Source organism: Nyctereutes procyonoides, unplaced genomic scaffold, assembly GCF_905146905.1.
Source record: "Nyctereutes procyonoides isolate TBG_1078 unplaced genomic scaffold, NYPRO_anot_genome, whole genome shotgun sequence".
Lineage (NCBI taxonomy): Eukaryota > Metazoa > Chordata > Mammalia > Carnivora > Canidae > Nyctereutes > Nyctereutes procyonoides.
The window spans coordinates 67,505,313-67,533,163 of NW_026575142.1; the positions used below are offsets into that span (position 1 = coordinate 67,505,313).

Consider the following 27,851-nt stretch of genomic DNA (forward strand, 5'->3'; position numbering starts at 1 on the left):
CAAATTAGTGATTTTTTTTTTTCCTTTTGTTACCTAAAGGAACTAGATTCGATCTAAAACTGAAGCTCCTGAAAGGACATCCTTGGTTGTTCCTGTGCATACTGTAGTCTTTGGTCTAGTCTTGGAAGTTGTCTACTTATATTAAATATTAGGGGTGCTTGAGTGACTCAATCCATTGAGCATCCAGCTCATGGTTTTGGCTCAGGTCATGATCTCATGGGTTGGGGGATTGAGTGCTGTGTGGGGCTTCTCACTTCAGTGGGGTGCCTGCTTGAAAAATTCACCTCCTCTGCTCGTGTATACTCTTGCATGCTCTCTCAAAATAGGTAAATAAAATTTTTAAAATAAGCAAATATTAATGTTCACTGATACTTAGATAATAGATTTAAAGATAGAAGCGTTGAGGCCTATTTCTAATATTACTCATTTATTTTATAGGGTTTATTGTTAGTTCCAGAACTCTGTTTTCCAAACATTTTTCTTATAAATTACCTTCTTTTGTTACACAGTAGAATCATATAACTCAAGTCAGTAACGGACACTTGGGAAGAGTATGTGCAACAGTGTTTGGCCAGAGCCACATTTATCTGTGCCTTTGTCCTAAGCTTCTGTCCTTAGAGTTTCTGGTCTACTTCTCTTCTTGATTTGTTGTTTCTACATTAGTGAAAGAAAAAAAGGAATTGTGTGAAAGAAAACAAAATGGAGTTTTTTAGGTTTACTGCATCGTAACCAACACAGGAGAATTCAGTTTAGCTAAGTTCAAATGCATGTACTTACCCCTTCACATTTGAACCAGGTCTAAGACCTAGCCTAAGTCGTGTGTTTATACAGGATTCTGTGCCACATACTTCCTGTCTACTACATAAATTCAAGTAATAAAACCGTTGAAGAGAAACCCCAGATGCTCTAGTATTAAATTGAAATTAATGTTTTTCTGTGCAGGTCATTCTCGTTCAAGTTAATCCAGGTGAGACATTTACAATAAGAGCGGAGGATGGAACACTTCAGTGCATTCAAGGTAAGGAAATTCTTGTCAGCCTTCCAATCAAAGGAGCTCCTCTTTTATTTATTGTTTTAAGGAAGTAAAGTTTTTCTTTGTGTCTGTGTGTTTTTTTCCGGAAGTAAAATCTATCTTGGATTTTCAGAAACTTAAATTTTTCTGTAAAATAGGGTCTCAATGTTAATGTAGGCTTATGATATATGAGGGACAAAGTGAAATGCCTCTAGTATTCTGTTGACTTCTCAGTGAGTTAATTTAACCTCGGAAAGCTTGTAGTGTCTTTTAATAAGTTATGGAATTTGGAAAATGAGATTTTGAAAGACTTGAAATTTTCAGCTGAGAACAGGAACTTTTTCAAGCTAGTTCAAGGTTTCAAGTATATATTGGGATGCCAACTAGTTGATGATTTTCGAGGTAAAAATCTCTAAGTGTCTGTTATTTGTTACTGGTTAACAGATTATTCCAAAATTTAGTGGCTTAAAATAACAACATGAATTATCCCACAGTTTTTGTGGGTCAGGAATTTGCTGTGTCCCACGGCCCTGTGCCTCTCAAGATGCCGAAATCCAGGTGGGGGTTAGAGCTGTCATCTTTGTAAGGCATGAATGGGTCCGTCTGTTTCCAGGCTTGCTTGATGGAGTTTGTTGGTAGGATTTCGGTTTTTGTGGGCTGTCGGCAAGAAGCTTCCCTTAGTTCCAGGCTAAGTGGCTTCTGCATGAGACAGCGGGCTTCATCGGGGCAGCAACTGGAGGGCAAGGGGGCGGTACTAGGTCCAGCCCACTCAAGAAAGGGAATTTGCACAGTGTGGGGACATTGGCAGGTGGGAATCACTGGGGGTCATTTTAGGAAGCTACCCACCATCGTCCACCTTCAGTCCCTAATAATTCATGTCCCTCCATTTGCAAAATATTCCCTTACACATTCTCTAAATGTCTTTTTCCATTACAGCCTCAGCTTTGAATCCAGAATCTTGTCATCTAAGTAAGTTCCAGGTGTAGGTGACATTCCTTGGGTTTAGTTCTTTCAGTACGACTGCTAGGGCATCTCAGTCTCTAGTTGTATGTACAGTGCCTCCTCTCTGTAGTTCACTGTAGGAAGAAGTGACTTAGGTGTTGAACCATAAGAAGCTCAGTCCACAGCCTGTGTACACTGCTGTGTTGGAGGGCACTGTTCGTGGCCGCTCTTTCTGGCAGTGATTGGGATTATAGGGCAAATGGCAAACTGGCATGTAATAGAGTTTGATACTAGGTTATCGATTGGTCAAGAATTTGATCAGAGGCCTTATTTTTAATTACTGGACTCGCTCACCAATACATAAATGAATGGACGAAAATGCCCTTTAGATTTAGTTTCCCATAATGAGCAGCATGGAAAAAGATGATTTTTCTCCTGCTTTAATAGCAGAGCATGCCGCTTTGTAGTTGTGCTACTTGTTTTTGTACCTATAAGAACAAAATTTAGGAAAACTTTTACTTTTGGAGAAAGGAGTGTGTTTTCAAGAATTCATGCCTAATGAATTCTGACTGCAGTTTGATAATCTGAAATGGCTTAACCATTTTATTAATGATTTTTACTGACTGCATTTCTCTGACCATTATGTTCCTGAAATTGATTTTTGGTGTTCTGAGTCATTTAAAACCTGAAACTAGGCTTTCATGATGAATCATACAGAGAAACTTCAGGTAAAAGAAGAAAGGAAATAGATATTTTAAAATAGTATGGGATATAAAATCTACCTACTTGTCGTTTTATAATAAATAGATATTGGCAACAAATAAAACCTCAAAATCCACTTTTAAATTCTAATTTAAAGTAAAAAAAAAAAAATCCTGCTAGAAAAAAAAAGTCTTTGCACCTATGTAGAATGAACCTGGTACTTTCAGCTCAGTAGGAAAGCATTTGAGCTTGATCCTGGTTAACAGCGGAGCCCCATGAATTAATTGGCAGGTAGACTGTGTTCCTCTACAACCAAGTGTGTGTAATAGAATCCATAAAAGCAAATTGCTGAATAGATCTACATATATGAAATCCACTCCTTATGCTGCCTGCTTTTATTGTTGTGTGCGTGTGTTCATCAGGTTAGCCTCTCTCCCACTTTTTTTTTTTTTTTTTTTTGGTTCATGTCAGTAACTGGTGTACTCTGCGGGGAATGTTGCAAGTATATCACCGTGTTCACAATAGAGCTTTGTATTTATTCATGATGATACTTTGAGATAAGTGACATTAACACCCCCTTCCAGGGATTTCAGAAATGCCTTTGACTAAAGCAGAATTGTGGAGCCATTTATCTTTGGCGTCCCCAGCCTTCCTATCCTTTGTTCTCTTCTGAACACCCAGATACTATGGTTATCTTCACTTGGGGCATCGTGGTACCTGGCCCGATCACTTGAAATGACACAGGATAGATGCCAGGGCCTAGGACGGGGGACTAATTGGTTTGCTAGGGCTTGAGAAGCCCTGGGGCGACAAGATGAACTGCGGGAGCTGGAAGGAACCTGGAGTCTCCAAGGCCCATGGACTGTCACCATTGCATAACAGGCGGTCGTTGAGCACCTCCGCCGGCCTCCAGCCTAAAATAAGCCTTCTTGTGAGTTCCAGTGTGAGTTGGGGAATGCTCATTCCAGGTGGTAGAGCCGGTCAACCTAGAATGTGGGAATAGGCAATAAGTTTGTAAATTCCAGTATAAATTGTGACGTCTTATCCTTTCACCATTATTAATATCCCTGTCGTTGCTAATATTTGGCTCTTATGCTGTGCTCTGTATTCCCTCAATGGGTATGACACCTAAACAGGAGGCTGAGGCCTGCGGAGGCTAATCCACTCGCCTGAGTTCACAGCGTTAGAAGAGGTGGGGTTCAGTTTTCATTCCTGGTTTGTCTGACTGGAGGGCACGAGCTCTTTATTGTGTGGCCCTGTGCCTTTACATCAGGGGACTCCAGCAGTAGGGCTCCGTTGTCTTGGGCATGTGACAAGAGCGAGGTGGGGTCCTGGTTCCTATTCCTGCAATAAGAGGATTCTGGGCAGGATAGCAGCAGGAGGGAGAACTCAGATGGCCAAAGATGAAGGAGAGATGGTTTGCAGAGCAAAAGCGTATGGTAGAGGCTGGGTCTTTGGGAGGAGACAGATGTCCTGTTCCCAGGACTAAGAGCAGACAGTGTGACACAGGAGTACTGATTTAGAGTTCCTTAAGTTATTTCTGCCCGAAGTTAGGACTGGGCCCAACATTGGGGTGGGCTGAGTGTCCAGGTGGGGCTTCCAGCTCCAGCTGCCGGAAGAGGCAGGGTAGAGTGGGAGAGGGCTGGTAATGTGGAAGGCAGTCTTCTTGCCTACCTTTAAGAAACCGATCAGGAAAAGATCTGAAATTGAATCATATTGTAACGGGAACTTTCTGAAAGAAGCATTTGCATTGTACTAGAGATTAAAGTTAAGTGAGTGGAGCCCTAGTTGTGCTCTTTCAGCACCAGCCAGCAGGTGGGGATGGGAGGAGTGGTAGTTCCAAGTTGCCTTTCTGGAAATTTGGAAGTCCTAACCATTGCTTATACCATGGTTGAAACTGTCAGTTTAATAGGTTTGCTATTGCCACACTGCTATTTCAGCAGGTTAGGGATTGCTGCTGGGGGTGGGGAGAGGGCCAGTTAGGGGCAGGGAGCCAAGTTGGGTGCTGGGCCTTCCTGGAGACTTTGAAATGACACCATTTGAGGTCAACCCTCTTTACTCGTAGTTGAATTTGTTAGCCTAGTAATGTTCTCTGTAGGACATTTATGACGTCACCAGCAAGACACCAGAAACTCATTGTGATGCCATGAAGAGGCAGTTTGGAAATTCAAATTAGTATAAAGAATATGGTTACTCTGGGGGGAAAAACAAGATTTTGTTTTCATGAAAATGTCCTTGGTGATAATGAAGGAAGAAAAACACAGGAAACATACAATATGCTGTGAAAGCAGATTCATTTCTAATGGAATATTTCTCAATATTTTCCACGAAACATGAATCATAGGTCTTGAGGGGGCCACAGAAGGTCATAGTTTATTCTCACTTGGAGGCAGCCCTGTACCTATGGCATCCTAGACAAAAGATTTTTCTTTCCTAGGCCAGATGAAAGTATAAAGAGCCAATTGTTAGGGGGAAAAAAAGAATCTTAGCAATCAATATGAATTCTTGCCTTTGCTTAAATTCAGGAATTAATAGAGGGCAGCTGCGGGTCTCTCCCATTATTTTCGTATCCTTGTCTGGGCTGAGGTGCTGGCAACACAGCCTTCCTTCCTGTCCACACATGCCATCTTTTTATCTGGGCCATTTCTCTGTTCCCTGTAAAATCCTTCAGCCAAAACAAATAGCACACTTCCTTTAGGGCTCCAGGTCTGTCTCCTCCAGAAGCCCTCTTAGACCACTCCGTTCATTTCGACTTCTGCATTCCCGGAGGACAGGTGGAGGTGGCATTGTATAGAGCAGGCCGGTTATGCGTGGACCTTTCTGGAGCTCTTGAATTACACTGTGAACCGGGTCGTGACAGAGCATCCTCACCCTCCCACCCAGCCCCGCAGCCTCTTGATAGTTGCTAACCAGATCCTTGACTGACTCTGGCATCCCATCAGTTGTGATTTTTTTTTTTTTTTTTTTTTTTTTTGCTTTTAAATCTTATTATTGTGCTGGGAGCTTAAAGATGTTTATTAGGTCAATACTTTTCACGGTCTCTAAAGTCTCCATAGAAGAACTTCCACATTTCAAAAACATTGGATCATTGAAGCTAATCAGTGTCCTTTGGAGAAGCATGTTTAGAATCTAAAATACTTTCATGTTGACCCAATATTAAAACTGCAATTTGTGTGTGTGTGTGTGTGTATGTTTTAATTCCTGTTTGAAGACTTCTATACAAAACTGTGAGCCTGAAGAAAAGCAGTGGATGTCATGGTGATAGAAGAGAAAACAAAGTAAAGTGCTTGGGAAGCACCATTATTTTTAATAAAGACTTCTATTTAAGGATACCTAATTGCTGGTGTGTTTTGCCCACAATAGTGTAGACACCTTTTATAGATGGGGTTTACTCTGCTGGCTTGTATTGAGTGGATTGAGTCCTTGAAAGGCCAGCAGAATGTGTGAAGCCCTGACACGGCTGTAGCTGGGCTGTAGCTGGGCCGCCGTTAGAGTGTGGGCCCCCCCCGCCCCCGGCCTTATTCTCTGCGGGCCTTCTTCAGCTCTGCGGCTGATTCTCCTCCTGCCCCACTGAGTGTGGGAACCGTATCATTGATGAAGACCACGCTCTGCTCAGGGACTCTGTGAATGACACCATTGAGAGCCATTCCACATTTCTGAATCTCTTCGTTTGTCTCCCATCCCCCCCTCCCCTCTTTGTATGATTCAGCACCCAGACTGCCACGGGGACTTTAATGTTACTCCCCCCACTCCCATTCCCTTATTTGGTACTTTAAGTGCATTTATTAGACTTGTTTGGCACATTAAAACACTGACCTGTCATTCTTGCTGAGAATTTTATGACAGGTCCTGGGGAACTCTCGTCTCTTGCTTTGTGTACCGAGAAATGACATGAATGGTGTCCGGGCGAGGGTTTACAAGCTGAGGTAGACTATAATTTCACAAGCAGAGCTTCTATATGATCCACTCCTTTAAAGCAGACTCTGCATATAAATAAGAAATTCTTGTTTCAGTGGCTTAGGACGTAGGGAGAAGACCTGTGGTAAATGAAGTCTGTCTTCTAAGGTTGATTGAACCCTCACCTTGGCTTACATCTGCAAACAAGTTTCTCAACAAAAATATTTAGTGATTTGAAGGTGAAGTGTGAGTGCCTTAGCTGCCTCGGAATCTTCGCAAACTTTCATTGCATTGAACACGTAATTGTTATTTGCCTATATTTGTAGAATGCATTATAAGTGGAAAATTTTGTTCTTATTACAAGACTAGGATTTTGAGGGGTTCTTTGGCTATGCAAGAAACTCCCTGGGAGACTCACTAATTTTGCAGTGGTGGAGGAGGGCGGTTTGTGAGTGATTGCTAATCTGAAATGTTATTGTGAAGAGGTAGGCCTCCCTCGAAAATCTTTTAGAATTGCCCAGGCTAGCCCCCAGTGTCCTGCCTGTCTTTCTGATTGATCCAGAACTGTATTTGGTGAGAGTGAGCTCACAGTCCTCCAGTGAGGTTCTAAGGTGGGAGAGTCTAAGTTTTGAGGAAGACTGAATTCCTCTCCATTTGCCAGTTCATCTTCTTGCTCTTAAATGCTAGCTTCAGGGCAAGGCGTCTGTGTATGTGTAATACTGGGTCACAGGTCACTTTTAGCATTTTGGAGTATACCTGACCTCTGAATTGTTTGAGAGCTCTCTTTTGAATGGGATGATTTGGCTTTTCTGTTACTACATAGACATGTACAGCCATTTGTTGCGAATAGGTATTCTGGAGGTGGACCTGACAGGCCTCTTTGAGACCATAGCTTGGTGCTGAGCAACTAGAAGTTGACCAGGAGCATGGTCTCCACAAGAGCTGGTAAGTAGTGAATGGCCTAGAGCAGAAAGTCCAGTTTATGGAAGGGCTGGGAGGAAGGTCTGTGATCACACATGCAGCTGTCATGCTGGGATTGAGTAATGTCATGAGGCTGGGTTACATCAGGGCCAATGATGTTGCTTCCCAGGAGGTGTAAAGTCCCTCTCAAGGGAGGTACCCAGTGTGTCTGCTGCTTTCTGCCCTTCTCCTTCTGCCCTTGACAGTTAACTTGACGGTTTATATCTGTTCTTGTATTTACATAATGAATTCAAAACCTTCACCCAATACTATGTCGTCAGACTTTGGTCTTAGTGATTTGAGTTAGAAATTATGAGGATGATGTTTCAAGAGTCAGTGCTATGTAGTATGACTCCTGGTTGTTCGCTAGTGAATGCTTAACCTCTTAGTCTCCATTTTCTTTCATAAAGGGGGGATAATGCTAATACCTATCATCGTAAGAGCCTTCATTGCCGTCATCATCACCATTATCTAGTAATGTACACAGCTTTGCTGGTTATTCTGTACTAGGGAGAGGTCATGATAAATTGTAGGCAATGGCTTGGTCATTGGACTCATGGAAATCAGTGGAAGGCCTGACCTCTATTGTATTGCCTGCATATCCCAGGCTTGCTTTCATGAGGTTGATGGTGATTGCAGCAGATCAAATGTTTTTGATAAAGATGTATGGGATTGTATAGATTGTTCAGATGCAGGTTGTGGATAAAACCATGGACCCACTGTTCCAGACATTTACACTAAGCTCTGTTGTAGGTCAAGCTTCAGATGCTGCTTTTCTTTGGGGTAATAAGTAGTTAGCTCTCACAACGCGCCTGAGTGGCCATATTCAGACAGGCCTATAAAGCTGTGACTCTGGGTGTGCCTTGCCTTCTACGTTTTGATTAAATTCCACACTATTTTTATTTTTTTTAAATTACTTTTTAAGTAGGCTCCACTCCCATTGTGGGGCTTGAACTCAAGACCCCCTCAGATCAAGAGTCACATGCTCCACTGAGCCAGCAGAAGATCCACATTTCATACTACTCTCCTACTACTTTTAATCTTCATTTGTGCATCCTGCTGTTAGGCAGTACTGAGGGGCTGTAAGGTGTATGGGTAAGATCTTTGTGGGTTTTGGAGTAAGGTGACCTGGTTTAGAAACTTCTTGCATCTTACTCGTATATCACAAAATTAGTTACTTCTCTACACCTCTGTTTCTTTATCTGTAGAAGTGGAATGACATTATGGATCTTGAAGGGTTACCCTAAGGATTAAATGATATATTGTGTAGAAAGTTTTAGAGTCATTGTAAGTTCCAATAGGTAGGAGCTGTTGTTAGGCCCTCCGTCCCCATTATGGCCAGACCTGGAATGACTTCATTTTTGTTACCTGTCATTTTTAAAGCATTCCAGGAAAGCCTGTGTAAGGGGATTGGCTAGGATTTTTTTTTTTTTTTTTAGATGTCTTCACATTCTTGTAATGCTTCAAAATAACACATTCAAAAATTATGTAATGAGAATTTAGCTTGGGTGCCCTTTTGCCTTTCGGATTGTTGAACAATGGTTAAAATGTCATTTCTGAAGGTGCCACTGCTTGGAGTTCCTTAAATGTCGCAGATCTTTAAGAAAAGGCATCAGTGTCCCATTATGTCATTTGTCTGCCACATTTCATAGCTTGTAGTCTTTGGGGTCTTTCTTCTTTCTGTATTTTTACTCCTACAACTTGAAATGGAAAGCATTGGAAGTGTCTTTAAGGAAGACCATAAGGTGCTCCTTAGAGACAAGGTTCTTCAGGGTAGGGGTCAGACCTAGTGATCTTCCTATCTCAGTGCCTATCCAGCACCTACTAGGCATCCAGAATAAAGGAAAGTCACTAATGAATTGCTAAAAATTCATGTCAAAATGATGGAAAAATTCAGAGTTACTTCACAGAGGTTCTTTTTTCTTTTTGCTTGTTGTCCTACTTAATTATATTTACTCTCAGTTTTTCAAATTAGGACAATGAATGCAGGTAAGAGTTTTTTCAAAAATCACAGAGCAGTTCTGAAGAAGTCCATTATATGGGTTAGATCTGCTTACCTGTAAAAGTGTGAGGGGATGATTATTCATTCTTAGAATTTTTTTCCTTTTGTGAAGAGTAGGCTGAGAATATCTTAGAAAATATTTTAAGGCTGTTTAATAGTAAAAGACCAACTTTATCTTTTGTATTATTAGAAAATATTTTTGTGTAGATTACTCATTAATGTTTTAAATGTTTTTATGCAGTTAACAATTACTGTATTTGTCTGTGGTAGTACACCCTCAAACTATGTGTCAGACCCAGGAATAGAGCACACTTTAAATTGTAAAGGAGTCTGGTTACTGAATTAAATGGAGTAATTTTTCTCTACCACCAGTGTGATGGGAGGGATTGGGGGGGAGGTGAGATGGGGGAGGGGGAGGGTTAGCCAGGGGAGCTGGGGTGAGGGTGGGGGTGGGTGGCGGGTGTGTAGAAATGGGAACAGAAATCAGAGGTGCTTAGGAGGTGATCATGACTTGCTGGCCAACGGGAGACACACTGAAGAGAGGGAGTGAGCAATGGGTACTAAGTGAATTGTACATTCTAAGATAGGAGGAATCTGGTCTTTTAGAAAAATTTTTGTCCTTTAATAGTGAACATGTTGTACTCCATCCTCATTGGATAAGCAATAGGATGAACAAAAGTTTAAAAAAAAAGTAAATACTTTTTTTCTGCTTGTCAACTTGGCTATTGCTTCTCTGAGGCAGTTTTCAGTGAGTCGAAAGTCATTTTGCAGACTATTTTTGAGGATGTGAAGACAGCTTGGTAAAAGGGGAGTATGTTTTAATGCTTCTTTCTGGGACCATCTAAAAGCTGGCCCCAGAATTAACCCACATCAGTGCCTTTCCTTAATGATGCTTGGTTTGGGGTTCTCTGAATATACCTACATTTCTTACATGGTTCCGTGTAACCTCCTCTCCCCTCCCTGACACTCCCTTTACAGTTTGGAGAGAAAAGTTAAGTTTTTTTCAACTCTTCAAGTCTTCCTGTATCTTGAGTTAAAATGGAAGCATTTCATACTTTAAATACGATACCTTTATGGACACTTTACATTATAGAGCCAGAATTAACACCAGTTTTGTGGTAACTTTCTAGCTATAGGAATCTCCACATTTTTACTTAATTTTAAAAGCTTCCAATTACTAGCAAATGGTAATTTCTATTTTTTAAAAAACATTTATTTATTTTAGAGAGAGGGAGGAAGAAAGGGAATCTCAAGCAGACCCCACACTGAGTGTGGAGCCTGATGCAGGGCTCCATCTCACAATCCTGAGATGACCTGAGCCAAAACCCAAGAGTTGGAGGCTTAACCGACTGAGCCACCCAGGCGCCTCATTCGTAGTGTATTTTTGATTGAAAGTGTTATTCTGTGAGAGGACTGACTATATGAATTCTGTTTTGTTTTGCAGTTCTCATTAAAGTGGATATATACACTTAGCTTATGTAAATGTCCTATTAAACTCTGGTTTGCTTGTTCTTTTCTTGAAGTGCCAAGTCTTTAACAGTTGTCCAGGATTGGATTATTTTGGTTATCCGGGATTGGATCTTTTAACATCTGTTGGGTGGGGGTGGTTCACTAGATGAGCAGTGTCAATTTTCTGTGGCTGTTGGACCAGCAGAGAAACAGTGTGGGTGAAACGAGTACTTTGGCACAACTAGAATTTGTCTCCTCTTGTTGAGGAAGAACAATCTTTGCTGGTAGTATAATCAACCTTTATACTTAAGTTGTCTTTTTTTGGGGGAGGGACAGGGAGAGAGGGCAGAGAGAGAGAGAGAGAGAGAGAGAGAGAGAGAGAGAGAGAGAGAGAGAGAGTATCTTAAGTGGGCTCCATGCCCAGCAGGGGGCCTGCTGCAGGGCTCCATCTCACCATCCAATCTGAGTTGGACCCTTAACCGACTCAGCCACTCAGGCATCCCTGTACTTAAATTGTCTTTGAGTGTAAGCATGAAATAGTCACAGAATGTTAAGAAAATAATAGCTCAAGCATGACTGTTATCCTATCAATTAGAAATGAAGATCTGAGTTAATTTGGTTAATTTAGTCCTTTTTTTAAAAATTATTTATTTGAGAGAGGGAGAGTGAAAGAGTGAGGAGCAGGACTCCTCGATGAGCAGGGAGCCTGATGCCAGCCCTCCAGCTCCATTCCAGGACCCTGAGATCACAACCTGAGCTGAAGGCACTTAACTGACTGAGCCACCCAGGCACCCCTGGTTAATTTATTCTTCACGATCAAGATGGTATTTATTCTGTTGGTCAAGCATTCACATTTTGAGTGACCTAGTTCCTACATCATATGCTTAAGATAACATCTCTGACATGTCAGAATTTTATTAATATTTTAAACTTAAATTTATTTATTTTACAGTTTTAAAGCCTGTTGTATTAACATAGTGGTTTGCAAATTTTGCACATCAGACTACCTAGGGAACTTAAAAAAAAAATAGGCAGTTGATCTTTAGGCTAGTTTTTAGGAAATTGTAGATCATAGAAGGGTAAGGCCTGGGCGATTATAGTTTTGAAAAGTTTCACCATTGATTCTAATATGCCGTGGAGATTGAGAATCTCTGGTTCCCCTAATCCTCAGGCTAGTTTAAACCCCTAGGCCATGCATTTCCTAGTACATCACACTGCAGGTGCTGCATATCTGTGTCTGTCCATTTCATTCAGGTTAGTGTTCTTTGGATGGTTTTGCATTTTTTCTAAGTGCTTAAAGATCTTTTATCTTGCATTCATTTACTTATTAAAATTGCTCTTTAGTTTTTGTTATACACTTCTGTAAGTATTTAAACAAGGGTCATCAAAAGAGGAAGTTGAGGTCATTCCTCTTGCAGAGTACAGATTTGTTTTACTTTTATTTAGATGTAAACACAATTATTTGTTCACCTATTCTGTTGTAAACTAATACAATTCAGAGTTGATTAGAACACATAAGATTGTGCGGGGTGGATGGATTTGAAAAGTGAGATGGAAAAGAACCATTTTACAATTTGGTGCTCGCAGAAGCTGCTTTTAGCCTCTTTCTATGTATGAAAGAATTGGGCTGGCATGGTTGCTTCCCTCTTTTGTTTCCTTCATTCTAGATTTTGCCTGGTATGTTGGAAAGGATGTAAGTACCCAGGAAACATCTTGGCATTAGACTCAGGTGGTCCCCACAGCATATCTGAATCCAGGGTATTCTATCTGGTGTCAGATGCTGATAATTACCAAGAACTTGAGCATGGAGGGCTTGTTAAAATACAGATTGCTGGTTCCACCCCCTGGGTTTTTGATTTAGGTTTGGGGTGGTGGTGGTGGTGGTGGTTGTACTGATAATTTGCATTTCTAAGAAGTTCCCCAGGCGATACTGATGTTCTGGGTTCTGAGACCAGGCTTTAAGAACAGCTGAGGTGAAGCAGGAGATTGTCGAGGTGAGGGGTCCCTTGGAAGGAAATGGGATTTACAAAAGTAATGCCCTTAAACAAAAGAGAGAACACTTGAGATACATTCTGGTCACAAAATGAACAAAAGGGGGGAAAAAGTGCATGTGAATGCAGAAAACTAAGAAAGAATTGGCTCAAATTCTTTAGTCATAAGCTCAAAGATAGAATTTTTTTCTTGGTCTGAAATTTTTTTTCCCCCTTCCTCTTCTAGAATTTTAATGAACTGATGTCTGAGTCAGGGACTCTATTTTCAGAGGATCTGTTTGTAAATAGTCTTTCAAGTTTACCTCTTCTAAATCAATTGCCATTTTATCAGGAATTCCTGTTTCTTTGCGCCTCCATTCCCGCATACTGAGAATAAATATGATTGGCAAAGATATCTTAGGAATATTTTTAAATTTAATGAATGTAACATTATGTGTATTAGGGATCATGGAGTTATGAAACTTTAAATATGGAAAGTATTCCAAACAGAGAAACTGTACCACACTTTATGCAGGTAACCAGCGAGTGCATTCCCTCCCCCACTTGGCTGTGTCATACATAGTAAAAGAAAAAACCTAAAGGGGAGGGGAAAAAATGGGTAGACCGATATGGAAATTGGCTTCGGCATGTGTATTCTAAAGAAACAGGAAGATTTTAGATCATAAAACTAGGGGGAAAGGAAGTGACTCAATTCAAAATAGAGAGGACTCCGCACCAGTAAGGATCTGGAATGGAGGAACCGCGTCTGCAGAAGAGGAGAAGGGAGCCATGGGAGGCCGTTGGGGTTGGTGAAGGACTCCATAGTAACGTGGAAAACAGGATTATACATGTTGTTTCTTTTCTTTTTTTTTTTTCTCCTGCGGACAGGGTACCATTGTAGAAATTTAGAACTTTGTGCCCTGTTTAAAAAATCTGTTTTCAAGGGTCAAATTGAATTCCAGACCGATTATTAGTAATTAAAGTTACAGCTCTTGGGGAGCTTTCTCATGCTCTCTAGTTCTGCTGCTGTTCTGCGACTTGAATTCATTGATCATTTTTCTACTCCTCATTGCACCTGTCATGCTGGTATCAGCAATTAACATTCCTCAGAGGCAAGTAGAATGCCAGCCTCCATCTCAGATGGAGCTCAAGAACAACAGGTACATTCTACCTGTTTCTGGGCTTTACCCAGGGTAGTCAGAAGGCAAGTCCTTAACCACAGAGCCGACTTTGGAGAAAATGAGAGTCTTTCGAATCTGAGCCAGAGTGCTGCAAAGTGGCCCTGGGTAATGTGTTTAAGGAGACCTGGGGAATGGCTCAGCAGAAGGGTGAAATAGCCTTGCTAACCTGGCCTCTTTAAATGTATGTCAAGCCTGTTTCCTTTTGTTGATGTAATTCTTCACTTTTCCCCTTCCACGGACCCTCTGTTTTTTGCATCTTTTTGTTGTTGACTCACATTCGCATCCAAGTCACTGGACTTGAACTCGTTGAGTAAAAGTCAGCTGATTATATGGTTTTCTTCTTCCCTTTTAAAAGAAGAAACCTGACAAAACCTTGTGGCTCTGATGACAGGAAGAGTCCCTGGATACAAGGTTAACTTCCTTCCCATTCAGTCTAGTTCCGTTGATCAGAGCCTCACTTTCCTCACCTGAGAAGAAGAGGATTGGATCAGATCATGTCTAAAATTTTTAACCTTTCAGCTTCTTGTTCCTCTCTCACTTGAATTCCTCTGGAGTTCTCTGCCATTTATATGTTTCTAATTTTCCTGAAAAGACTAAGCTCTTCTCAAAGAGGTTCAAGTGTGGGCAGATTTCAGGAGCTTAATTATCAAGGGTTTTCTATTTGCAAGTGAGATGGTAAATTATCATTTGAGACTCTAGATAGTATGTGAATTGCTCTAAAATTTATTAGCAGTAAGTTAATCTTTACTCGGAACAAAAAAGGGAAAGAAAATTACCCAGGGTAATTTTTTTTCTTGTTTCAATAATTGCCATATTTTTTTAAAATTTAGAGACTATTGGTTTCTGTAATCAGACCCACGTAGGTAAAACCTTACATATTTAATGCAGTGCGTTACCCCTGTACAAATGGAGAAAATTATGTTTAACATTTCTAGATCAATAATGACTGTTATTTCTGTACAATGCCAACTCAATATGGTATAACTGGGATACTTTTCCTAAAGATGACACAACAGCTAATGTTTGCAAAAATTCAAATTATATAAATGTATATATGTGTGTGTATTTATATAAATGCATGTGTATGTATGTATTTATATAAAGAGACCAGTAGCAGTATGTAATGTTATCAATAGCAAAAACGTAAAGGTTCTGTAGTGATTTCAACGCAATTATGGAGACATCTAGCACACTCCATTAATAAAAATAAATAAATAAATAAATACTCACAAAACTCCAGAAAACAGCAAAGTTCTGTTACTGTCGCAGTACATGGCACCATTTTTTAATTAGCTTCTTAATAATTGCCACATTTTCAAATGTATTTGTGGGGACGGATGCCTGGGTGGCTCAGTTGGTTAGGTGTGACCCTTTGGCTCAGGTCATGATCCTGGTGTCCTGGAATCCAGCCCCTTGTCAGGCTCCCTCCTCAGTGGGGAGCCTGCTTCTCCCTCTCCTTCTGCCTGCTGTTCCTCTTACTTGTGCTCTTTCTTTCTCTCTGTCAAATAAATAAAATTAAAAAAGAAAAGTATTTGTGCACCTGCTCGATGCTTTACACCGCTGGTGGTCATCCCTGGCTGTCCAGCTGAATCATCTGAGCTTTAAAACAAGGGATGCTTGGGTCCCAACCTCCAGAGAATTAGATGTGATTGGTAGCCAGTATGATTTTAAAGGTAGAATTGTCTAACGTGTCATTAATTTACATTGCATTTGGTAAATTTTATTTTTATGTCATCTACTATTTTAGGTATTAAATTACTTGTGAATGGAAAACTTCCTAAAAGCATGAAAAAGTGGTGCTTTCTCATTGTAGGTATACTGCCTCCACTAAAGGGTCCCTTTGTGTGTGGTGGCTCCCATCCTGTGTCGGCCTGTGCTCCGCGAACTGGATGACATGGCCCTGCTGCTTCTCTCTCATCTACAGAGCAGCACCCATGCTTGCTCTTTTTGCATTGGTTTCATAGGATGATTTGCCATCACGTTTTTGAATCTAGAGTATCCTTGATTTTAAGATACACCATTATTTTACATGTCTCCATAAAAGAGGAGACGGCGTCTTCAGATGATGACTTGCCGTTAAAGTAAAACGCTTTCCTATTTCAGATGTTAACATGAGGAAAGAGAGTTACTTGGAATCAATGAAATACGCTAATTTAGTTTTTAATTTCTCTTCTAGATTTAATTAGGTCCTTAGACATCACAGAGTAATATGGGCTTTTCCTAATACTGCGTTTGCATTATCATTTCACGTATCCTCGTGTGTGTAAAAATTGAAATAGCTTACTGTTCTCCTTTTCAGTTGTAGAAATGTGACTCATTTGTTTAACCATTATCCCTTCTGAGTATGTCCTGGAGGATTTATATACAAATCATCATCTTGTGATGTTCTTTGTTCGGTTTAGCTTCTCACCAAATGTTGGTCTCGTTATGCCAAAAGGCTTTTTAAAAAATGTGTATATATGTACGAACACACACACACACACACACACACACGCATTTGTCTGCCAGTGTTACCACTTGTGCATGTTCTGTTTTGTTGAAAACTTTTGGTAAGATTTTCACTTTGGGTTTCCTTTTTACAATTTCCAGGGCTCCTCCGTGGTTCCTCCTATTAAAAAACAGTATGACCCAGTTCAGCAATCTTATCATGTGCTTCTAACATTTACAAGGAAAACATTTAGTTCTTGTTACTCATCCCTGCCCCTCACCTTCTTTGCTTTTTTTTTTTTTTTTTTTTTTTGCCTCCATTGCTAACCAAGAAATACATTACCTTTGGATCTAGACCATCCACCTCTAAGTACCTTCCTTGTGTAAGAACGAGGTGTACCCCAAGTGTACAAGTAGTATATGAGGTTTGGTAATTTTTATTTTTGAGATGGTTTTAAAGCTTCATTGTAGTTTATCAAGGCATCCGAGCATTTTTCTTTGGTGAAAATGTTAGATTTATGCTAAAGTTTGAGGTAGCCAGTTGAACTTAGAATATTTGTTTGGTGTTTTTTCAGTCAATGAATTAGGTGGCCAAATCTCCTATTTTCTTTCTCCCCCATAAGGAGGTGCCGGTGGCATCTGCTTAAGATACTCAGTTCCTGTCTGAAGTCCAGGTTTGAGATGCCACTCAGAATAGGTGTGCTGTTGGTGCTCATTCTCTCAGCGGCTGAGGATTAAAAAAGTACCTTCTGTATCACTAAATCTCCAATAAGTGCTTACAACATTTGGTCTTTGTTTTAGTCTCTAGTTCCTCATGGAAAAATTAGTGTTGCAGCCGTATGGAGCCTCCTGGCTCTGTGTGGTTTCCTTCCTTTTCTGGTTTGTTCCTAATGTTTCTATTCCTTTGGACTTCTCTTGGCAGCCACATCGTCCCTTTTTGCATTTGGGTTTGTGTGCGCACACGTGTGCTTGGGGGCGTTAACGCCTTCTCTGCGCCGTAGCCCAGTGCCTCCCAGGACTGACAGGATCAGACTGCCTTTGCTGTGTCTTTGCAGTGTTGACGCGCATCACTGTCCTCCGTTCTGTGCCTCCTCTCACATGAGCACGCCCTCCTCTGTGTCCTGAGCTACTCTGTCTTCACTTCCTTCCTCTCCTATTTTCTTCTATTAATATTCTCCGCAGGAAGGGATATTTTCTTGCTCACACGTGGTGTTTCAGAGGAGAAAGATTTGACTTTTGGGCTGTCCATTTAGGAAGACCTTCCAAGAGTGGAGGGGAGAGCCCTCAATTTAGGAGCTTTCTGAGGGGGAAAAAATCACGTTTCTACTTTTCACAGAATTTCTGTTCTCATTTGCAGGAAATCAAGAAACTTTGTTTGCATCCTTGGTGCATTGGAGCCCTACTATTTTTAGCATGTTAACCTTAATCCTGTTGGCTTACAGGAGCAGGATTGATTTGGGAACTTACTGGACCGGCAACATAAAATATGGTGCAGCAGCCTCCCCGCCCCCCCTTGTCCTCCGGGATACGCCCAAAGATCCCCAGAGGAGGCCTGATGCTGCAGAGAGTACCAGACTCTGTACATACTATGTGTTTTCCAATCCATACGTACCTACAATAAGGTTGAATTTCTAAACTGGGCTGAGAAAGAGATTAACAGCAATGAGTAATAATAAGATAGAACAGTTGTGACAACATCCTCTACAGAAGTCATGCGAATGTGGTCTCTTAGCATATCTTCTTCTGTGCTCATCCTTCCTTGATGGTGCGAGATACAGGATGAGGCGAAGCAATGACGCAGGCCCTGTGATGGAGCGTTAGGCCTTCGGACGACAGGTCCGAGGGAGGGTCCTCTGCTTTGTGGGTAATGAGGTCTGCTGAGCAAAACCTTGGATAAGGGGGCTCACTGCAGAACCCTTAATTCTCTCCCTGTCCAGGGTGACTCATGGGCCAGTTGCCCGAGCCCGTCCTGGGGGCTATCATAGTGACACCCGGCGTGCCTTCTTTGTTTGCTGTTTTTACTGTGTGTTTAGAAGGAAAAAAGGGCCCAAGCGACCCCTCTGCGGGGCAGCCCCTCGGGTCAGCCTTTCCGTCCTCGGCCAGGTTGGTCGGCGGTGCGGTTTCCCCCGTCGGCCTCAGGAGCCAGAAAGCCACCACCAAGTTTGCTTTGGCTCGTGGCCGCCTTTTCCAAACAGGAGTTTGGAGGCAGTACAGTAAGTCCTCTAAGAAGGGGAGGAGAAGGGGGACCAGTCACTGTAACTGGGAATATCTGGGGGGAACGTGGGGCAACGGGGACGTGACCCTTGTGTCTGGGGTCTCCCCCAGGTGGCCAGGCCCGTGCCTCCCCCTGGGCCGAGCGCTGCTGCATCCGCTTGGGAGAGGCCGCAGAGCTGCCTGTGCCCTGGCCGTGGGCCGTGGGCCGGCCGTGGGCCGTGGGCCAGCGCGCCTTCCTGCTGACGTGGCCCTGCCCCGAGGGAGCAGGACAGAGCCGCCTCAGTGCCGAGGGGGAGCCGGAGGGGGAGCGGCGGCCGTGACTCACCAGCGGGCCGGGGGACAAACTGAGACGGAAAGCGCCTGGCTGCTCGGGTTTCCTTCTAGATAGACTTGAAAGACACCTTTTTTTTTTTTTCATAGGAAGGGAGGAGGAGGAAGAAAAACAGCAGGGGCGATTTGTTGGGCCGCAGGAGGGGTTTCTTGGCAGCAGGAGTGACCTCCTGGGTGAGCCCCCTGGGCCCGAGGCTGTCCTGGGCGAGGCCGCTCTTTGCGCGTGGCAGGCACTGGGGAGAGGGCCGGGGGCGCGCCGGGCGCTGCGGCCGTGCGGGGGGCCCCCGAGGCTTCGCGTCGGCCTGGCACCCGCGGCCTGGTGCTGCTCTGCTTCCTCGAGGAGGTCCGAGGCCAGCTCCTTGAGGCCTTCTTTTGGTTGTTTAGGATTTTATTTACTCATGAGAGACGCGCACAGAGAGAGAGAGAGAGGCAGAGGCACAGGCCGAGGGAGAAGCAGGCTCCCTGTGGGGAGCAGGACTCGTCCCGGAACCCCGGGGTCACGCCCTGAGCCCAAGGCAGATGCTCAAGGGCTGAGCCACCCGGGCGCCCCATCCTTGTTGCCTTCCAGCAGGGCCGTAAAAACCAAGTCACTGTGGAGTTTCGGATTGAGAGGAGACTTCTGTCCTGAGCCAGACCTTTGGTGGCTTCGTCTGTTTCTGAAAGTTGTCCGAGAACCTTTTCTTCCGGTCCCGTTGCACCTGCTCCGTGGAGCGCAGTTCCACGGAAGGGGGGCGGCTGGGGGCGGGGAGCCCCGGACACACCTGCTCCTCTTCTGCCAGCGGCCCTTCAGCCCCCCCTGCCCCCCCTTGGGCTCCTAACACATATACGTTGATAAATCACCCGGCTAGTCCCCGGTCTCCTTCTGTGGATGAGAACATTTCGCCTCTCGGGCAGCCAGTTTGGTAGGTAGCACCATAGAGAAGGCATCTTAGAGTCCCAGTCCCCGGCTCCGGCCCTGGAGCCGTCCTCTCTCGGGGTACAAGCCCCTCCTGGGCTCTGTGCCTCCAGCACAGCTTTCGGACGCGCGCTGCTGTTAGAACACGCTGTATGTGTTCATAGGCTAGAGGTCGTGAGCGTGACCTGGGTGGTGGCACCCCTCGAGGTGTGAGGTGACCGGGGTGGGGGGGGAGAGCAGTAGGATAGCAGATGAAAGGAGACCTTTGACAGCAAGACCCGTCAGCACCTTTAGAGCCTGGTTTAAATCTTTAAGTATGGTTTAAATTAACAGAGGTTGGAAAATTACAAAGAGAAAGTCGGAGATGACCCTCAAACGCTCAGCCAGGGCGAGAGGGAGAGCGTGGAGCCCATCTGCCACAGAGATTGGGACGACTCTCAGCTTTCAAAAAGTTCTCTTGATCTTTTTAAGCTCCAAGGAGTTCCTCTCATTGAGACTCTGGGGATGGTAAGCAATTTGATACCCATTTTTTTGGTTGTTGTCGTAACATCCCTCCAAGATTGCTGGGTGGCTTGTGTTGTCACCCCGAGTTCCGGGTGTACCACTTATTTCTATAACGCACTTGAATTCTTTGGTGGGCTGTTGACCCTGGATTATGGAATAAAACTGAGGCAGGTTCAGGCGTAGCACATGATCTCGTTCCTGCTTCAATGTCGAGTGCAGATGGCCTTGTACTTCCAGCACGTTTTGGAAGTCCTTTACGTTGGCCATATATGTGGCGTTTCTTCTTCCCTGTAAGCCTTGCTCCCTAAGCAGAACCTCAGCTCATTAAACAGAAGCCTCTGCCCATAGCGAATGAATTCACACGAGAAGCAAGCCAGTTAAGGGGGGCCTAGAGAGGATGTATAATAACTCCATAAAAATGTGTAATAATGGGTGTACTTAGGTTTTCAGTGAAGTCATCTGATTTCCTCTAAAGAGGCTCGGATCTGTTTTGCGTAGGCTATACGCTGGTGGAATTAGAAAGTTACCCAGAACCGTCCATGGCGTCTTGTTGCTGCTGTTGTTGGCCGGGCTTACGCTTTGTGAAGGACTAGACGTGGAGAAACAGCTTATCTGTTAATCCAGTTTCAGTGGTGGAGGTGCCGTATATGTAATTCATAGACTATTTTTCCCCTCAGCTCAGACTGTGGAAAAAATAAATAACCAGAGACCCTTATTTCCAAATGTTCTTGGTAAATCTCTTCTTCAAATACAACTGTGAGTAGGAAGCCAGGGCAGTGGGAGTGATCATTCTTTTGTGTGATGGTAATGAGATAATTTGTGCATTACAAATTTTCAGGACATTCTTTGTTGAAATGAAACTTCAGAGTCTTTGCAAAGCCACATTAACAAGCCTCTTTGCTTTACTGGGGAAAAAAAGTCTTTATTAATTTCATATGTTTTGCTGTCATCAGTTGCATCAACTAATGCAATTATTTTGCAAAGAAGAACTTAGGCCTTCATCTGTTTGGTGTCTCGTCTCTTTTCTGTCTCTTCCCCAAATATGGTTGGAGTAAGTCTGGACAAGAGTTGCTGCTGTTCCCACCCTTAGCCACCCAGCTTGAGTGGCAGCTGCCAGGTGGTGGTGGAGGAAGGCAAGAGGCGGTGTTCAGGGTGGGCCCAGGGGTGTTGCTGGGAGGTTTGGCGGCTGATAGCGGGTGGACGTTGACAGCGGCTGCCAGCAAGGGCCGGCCACAGGGAAGTCCGCTCCACGGCGGGAGGAGACGGGTAGACCGGACAGGGTCACGCTGCCAGCCCAGACCTGGAACAGGCCTCGACATTGTTTCCTGCTCGAGCCTGGAAAGCCTTGCTTTGGACCGAGGATCCACAATGCAGAGTGGCCGTTGCTTGATGCTTGGCATTTTATTTCTCCAGAGCAACTGGAATTTATTTGGTTAAAAAGCAGCTAATTAATCTGTTTGATCTTCATGTGGAAATGAACCATATCAAATTCCAGGTCAAATCGCTTTCCCTGGTAGAGTGTTTGCATAACCTTTTGAGGTTTATTTCATCAGCTTATGGACTATTGAAAGTTTGTCTTCAATTTTCTAATCTACATGGTGGCATGGCTAGTGCTCTAATAATGCTCTTAAATGTAAACCTAATTTTGTCTACAAATAAGGAAAGTCACATTTACAATGGACTGTAAAAAGTTGTAGGTACAGCGTGTGACTTAAGCATATAAGCAGTACTACGTATGGAGACATTTTTGAGAACTGTCTTGCTGCCTGGTCCCTTTTATTGTAGACAAGCTACTCCCCCCTCCCTTTAATTCTCATTAAGCTGCCAGCTAATATTATTAAGCTTATTTAAAATATGAAGAAGCAAAAATTCAGAATGGCCAAATAACTAATCTACAGTAGTAAGTAGCAGAACTAGAATTTGACCTCAAGATGTTTCTGAACCTTCTGGTATTTAAAAAAATATATTTTTTTAAAATTTGAAATGATTATAGATGCACGGGAAGTTGAGAGGGAAAAAAGCAGGGAGACCCCCTGTATTTTTGATCCAGTTATGCCTAATGGTAATGCTCTTGCATGGCTATAGTACGGTCTCAAAAGCAGGAAATAACATTGGTACCGTCCAGAGTTTATTCAGATTTTACCAGCTTTGCAGAGACTCATTTGTGTATGTGTGTGTAGGTCTCTCTAGTCCTTACCATAGTCAAGGATGTTATTTCACAAAAAGGCTGCCTTGTGTTAATATTATATCCTCTCTCTTATTCTCTTAACCACCTCTCATCTATTTTCCATCTCCTTGGTCCTTTTTTTTTAAATTTTTTTTTTAAAGATTTTATTTATTTATTCATAGAGACAGAGAGAGAGAGAGAGAGAGGCAGAGACACAGGCAGAGGGAGAAGCAGGCTCCATGCAACAAGCCTGATGTGGGATTTGATCCCGCGTCTCCAGGATCACCTCCCGGGCTGCAGGCGGCGCCAAACCGCTGTGCCACCGGGGCTGCCCCTCCTTGGTCCTTTTACGTAAAGACTATCCAATATATCGAATCACACAGTATATAATTTTTTAAAGATCGGCCTTTTTTCCTCTGAGCACAATTTGAAATCCGCCCAAGGTGTGTGTTCCAATAGTTCCTCTTTATTGTTGAGTAGATACTCCTTGGTATGGATGAGTCGCAGCTTGACAGTTCACCTGTTGGAGGGCATTTGGGAATTAGAAATAAAACAGCTATGAACATATGTGTGCAGATTTTTGTGTGGATGTGCCTTTTCATTTCTCCGGGACGTATGGTACTATGTTGTATGTCAACTCCATACTTCATTTTATAAGAAACGTACAGTCCTTTCCAGAGTGGCTATACCATTTTACATTTCCCGACAGTGTGTGAGTGGTCCAGGTTCTCCTCATCCTCGCCAGCATTTGGTCTTATCACTAAGCTCTCTCCTCCCCCATCAGTGATCAGTTATTCCAGCACCATTTGGTGAAATTATATTTTTCCATTGCATTTGCTTTTGCACCTCTGTTAAAAATCATTTGCATGTATTTATGTATGTCTATTTCTGGATCGTCTGTTCCTGTTCCATTGATCTACGTATCTGTGTTTATTACTGTACTGTCTTGATTAGTGTTGCTATGATTGTAAGCATTAACATTGGCTCCTGGTATTTTTAAAAATGGTGTTTATTTTAAAATGGTTGTTAAAAATGACTAGGTACTTAGGATAAAGGACCTGAAAGAGGCATGTCCGTTCTTCTTAAATAAATACTTGTAAATATGAGTTTTCATTTAGGAGTTTTGGTTCAGCTCTGACTTACTCTGAGAAAATCAGTAGGAAGACCACAAAGGAAGTGTGCAAAAACGTGAAGGCAGGTTAAATAATAATTGCTTTGTTGGTCTGAAGTTCTGTATAGCTGTCACTGATGTCCCCGAGCAACTCTCAATCTAGAGTGACCACGAAGACCAGGTCTTTGGGTCTGTTTGGCTTGAAATACCAGCTGTTGATGATCAAAAAGGAACTGCAGTAGTAGAAAGTGTAAAAAAAAAAAAAAAAAGTTCAAGTGCATTTTATTTTTTTACAAGTGCATTTTAAAAAGCTCACCCGTTATGTGTGGATTTTGAGGTATCTCACCCTCATGTAAGCCTCCTCTATGTTCTGTACTCTTCAGAGAGCACAGATTCTCTAACATTTCAGACTTAGAGGGGAGGCAGAGGCCCTTTCTGTAAGGGGGCGGGTACATCATGCAGGGCAGACAGCCCCTGTGTGGACAGGGCATGTTGATCCGGGGCAGGTGGCAGTGTCCTGTGAACACTCGCACATTCACCTTACCGGCCATTACACAGGGAAGCCCCTCCCCTGTGGGTCCAGCAGAGACAATGTCTTAGAAGGATGCGCTACAGACAAAAGAGGGGCCTGATGGGTATGTCTCCGTCCCTCGGAACCCATCGCTCACCCACTAGTTTTAACGGATACCAAACTTGGTGGGCAGCCCACCAGTCCCTGCCATCTCCCAGGGCCCCCCCCTCATCTCTCTTGGGTCATAACCTGACTGTTGATGTGGGTACCGAGCATGGAAACTGGTTCAGGAGCTGTAGCCTCAACAACCTAGAGATAGTTTCTGGGACTCCAAACCCAAGGGCCACCAGCCTGGAGGACAGCATTACCAGGAGGGGGTGCCTTCTTGCATCCGTGTTGCGGTTGTACTAAGTGCTTCTTGGGGTCCAGTCTGCGTATCTGGGGCCTGTCCTGGGGTGCGCCTTTTGAGGAGCGTGTTGGCCTTCTGCCTCATTCTGTTTCATCCAATGTGGTCCTGAAGCCAAGCCCACAAATGGGGACCCCTGCTCGGCAATACTACACACTACACAAAACGAAGCCTGCATCCTTTCCCCCTGAATGGAACCCCTGTTCATAGACCTGTGCCTGGAATTAGATGGAAGTTTGGTTATGACCTTTGGACTGTGCCCATTGTGGATTTGGCTTCTACCTGCTGGGCAGGCGCTACTCCTGTGCCCAGTGGCTGTCGACTTCACATTTCCTCAAGTTCTTCCCTGCGATCTTTTATTCTTTATGGTCACCAGCTTGCTAACTTGAGTCTGTCTGGTCCTTGCTGTGGTTTATATTAAAATCTAGGGTTCAGACCCCAACTCTGAGAATCATAATAAATGTTATGGGGGAAATGCTAAAAAACATTAAAATTGAAACTGTCTTCTAAAGAATATTGATCTGCTCCTTCCAGGATCATCATAGAACAGAGAGATGAAAAGGCCAACTATAAATCAGAAGTGTCAGTTTGATGAGCTACGGAGGCAGGATCCAATAGTGGAGTAAGATTAATAGAAAAATTTATAGGATTGTATTTTTTTAAAGTGTACTCAGTGTCTATAAAGATGATGGTTACATTTTTATAATGTTGGCTTTTTAAAAAAATTGTGTTCTTAAAATAAAAAAGCTGCCTAATAGTAAACTATTATGGAACATTTATGTGGGCTGTGACTATTATAAATGCAGAACAATGGGAGGAATCCCTGTCTTTTCACCCCCAACTTGCTGTTGGGAGGATTGATGGCAGCCTACAGTTATGCACCCTATATGTTGGAAGAAAACGAATTTAAAAGTGGTAGAAAAAAGGGGATGTTTAGAAAACGAGGCCACCAAAGTCCACCAGAGAGGAAACCAGGAGTGATTCTGATGTTTATCTTTAGGAAGTTCTCAAAAATCTCATTCTTGTTTCTGTCAATGATTATTCTTGGGACAGTATTTCTATCCTTTTTCAGCTGTGTTCATATTTAACTGTTAGATAGAACTTTCATTACAAATAGCGCCAAACGACATTGGGACGGTTTTGCTTTCACGTCTGTATTCGGGCAGGCTGTTGGATATTGGTGGGGTGGAATGTGAACTAACTGATAGCTTTTCCAATCCTGTTATTTTCCAGTGTGGTTTGGAAAAAAAGTCTCTACATATGAAGTCAAGAAAGCACAAGGAAGCCTTCTGGTTAACGAATTTAGTGAGTTTCAGATTTTCCTCTTGCGGAGAGTCCTGGAAAATCACTTCAGAAAAGAGGTTATGGGTCACTTATAGAAGAAACTGCTTGGTGTGCGTATAAGACTTCGCACATTGTGCAGGCTACTGTGGATTCTTGCCCAACCTCGGATGGATAGAATCAAAACCTATTGATTACCATACCAAGAATTGGAAACAAAGCCATTTTGTGCAGCCTTTAGGTTTATGACTAGTCAGATTTCTCCAGACTTGAGGAAAATATAGAAGTTCGTTCTTCTTCTTTCTTCTTTCTTCTTCTTTCTTCTTCTTCTGTTTATTGATTCATGAAAGACACAGAGAAAGGCAGAGACACAGGCAAAAGGAGAAGCAGGCTCCAGGCAGGGAGCCTGATGTGGGACTCGATCCTGAGACCGTGGGATCACGCCCTGAGCCAGGGGCAGGTGCTCAACTACTGAGCCACCCAGGCATCCTTAGAAGTTCATTTGACGCGTGCGTGTGTTTACCAAAGCCTGGCAACTTCTAAGGACTGTCGTGTATTATTTACAGTGGGGATCACCTGTAATACATTTTTTTTAAATAACAGTGTTACTGAGGTATAATTCACATACATACGGTTTGCCTATTTAAACGTACAGTTCAGTCGTTCAGTGTATTCACAGTGTATAACTATCACTGCAATTAATTTTGGAACATTTTCATCACTTGCAAAAAACCCAGTAGGCCATTAGCAGTCACCTCCAACTTTCCCATATCCCCAGCCCGAGGCAACCATGAATCTCCTTCTATCTCTAGGGAGTTGCTTATTCTCGGCATTTCATATTAATGGAATCGTATCATATGTGGTCTTTTGCAATTGGCTTTTTTTCACTTAGCATACATTTAAGGTTCATCTGTTTCATAGCATGTATCAATACTTGATTTTTTTTAATGGCCAGATTAATACTTCATGGTGTAGATATACTATATTAATCCATTCATTCACTGATGGACGTTTAAGTTGTTTCCCCTTTGTCACTATTACTCATGATGGTCCTAGGAGCATCTGCGTATAAGCTTTTGTGTGGATAGATGTTTTTATTCCTCTTAAGTATATACCTAGGAGTCGGATTAGCTGGGTGATATGGAGACTCAGTATTTAACTTTTTGAAGAACCGCTAGACTGTTTTCCAACGCGCCAGCACCACTTTACATTACCACCAACACTTGTTGTGAAGGGAACCGTGGGGGAGGGCCGCTATATTTTCTTTTTCCTTTGGTGCAATTTTACATTTTCCTCCCTTTGCATTGTTAGCATTTGTTCCTTCTGGGGGATGGGCATTTACATACTAAAGGAAGTAGACTGTGGTTAGCTATGGTGTGGTTTGAGCTCTAATGAAGCTCTGTGCCAGAGCCAGCATGCTTCCTTGTTTCTGACCTTGACCCTAAATCACACTATGGACAAAACCACAGTGGTGCCACAAAAAATAATTCTTTTTTAGAAGTTCAAATTTGATCTTTTTAATGTAATCTTGAGCTATCAGACATACCCGAGAATGCATAAAAAATATATAAAATGTGTTCATATGTAAAATATATACATAAAATGCATATATATATTTTATGTATGGTTAACAATTCTAAATACCCATATAACCCACCTATTTTATTTTAGACCATAAAATAGAAATCTACAGTTCTAGCTAACAGTAAATAAGGAAGATGACTGAGAAAGTATATAAATACTGTAAACATGAATAATCATTAACAAATAAATAAACCTCTGTGCCTTTCCTTATCAAATCTGATCCCTCCTGCCTCCCTACCCCCCGTCACTTACCTTTGGGGATAATCATTTTTCTTGTTTTTCTTTGTAGCTTTACTGTATGCACAT

General features: G+C 42.7%; 1 protein-coding gene across 4 annotated transcripts in view; it reads left to right on the forward strand.

Annotated features, from left to right (window-relative positions):
* Nucleotides 1-27,851, forward strand: part of FNDC3B (fibronectin type III domain containing 3B) — a 337,868-nt gene that overhangs the window by 96,832 nt on the left and 213,185 nt on the right. For all 4 annotated transcript variants that reach the window (XM_055307872.1, XM_055307873.1, XM_055307871.1 and 1 more), the window contains one exon: nucleotides 943-1,018. In XM_055307872.1, the coding sequence (XP_055163847.1) occupies nucleotides 943-1,018 (76 nt within the window). The remainder of the gene's footprint in view (nucleotides 1-942; nucleotides 1,019-27,851) is intronic.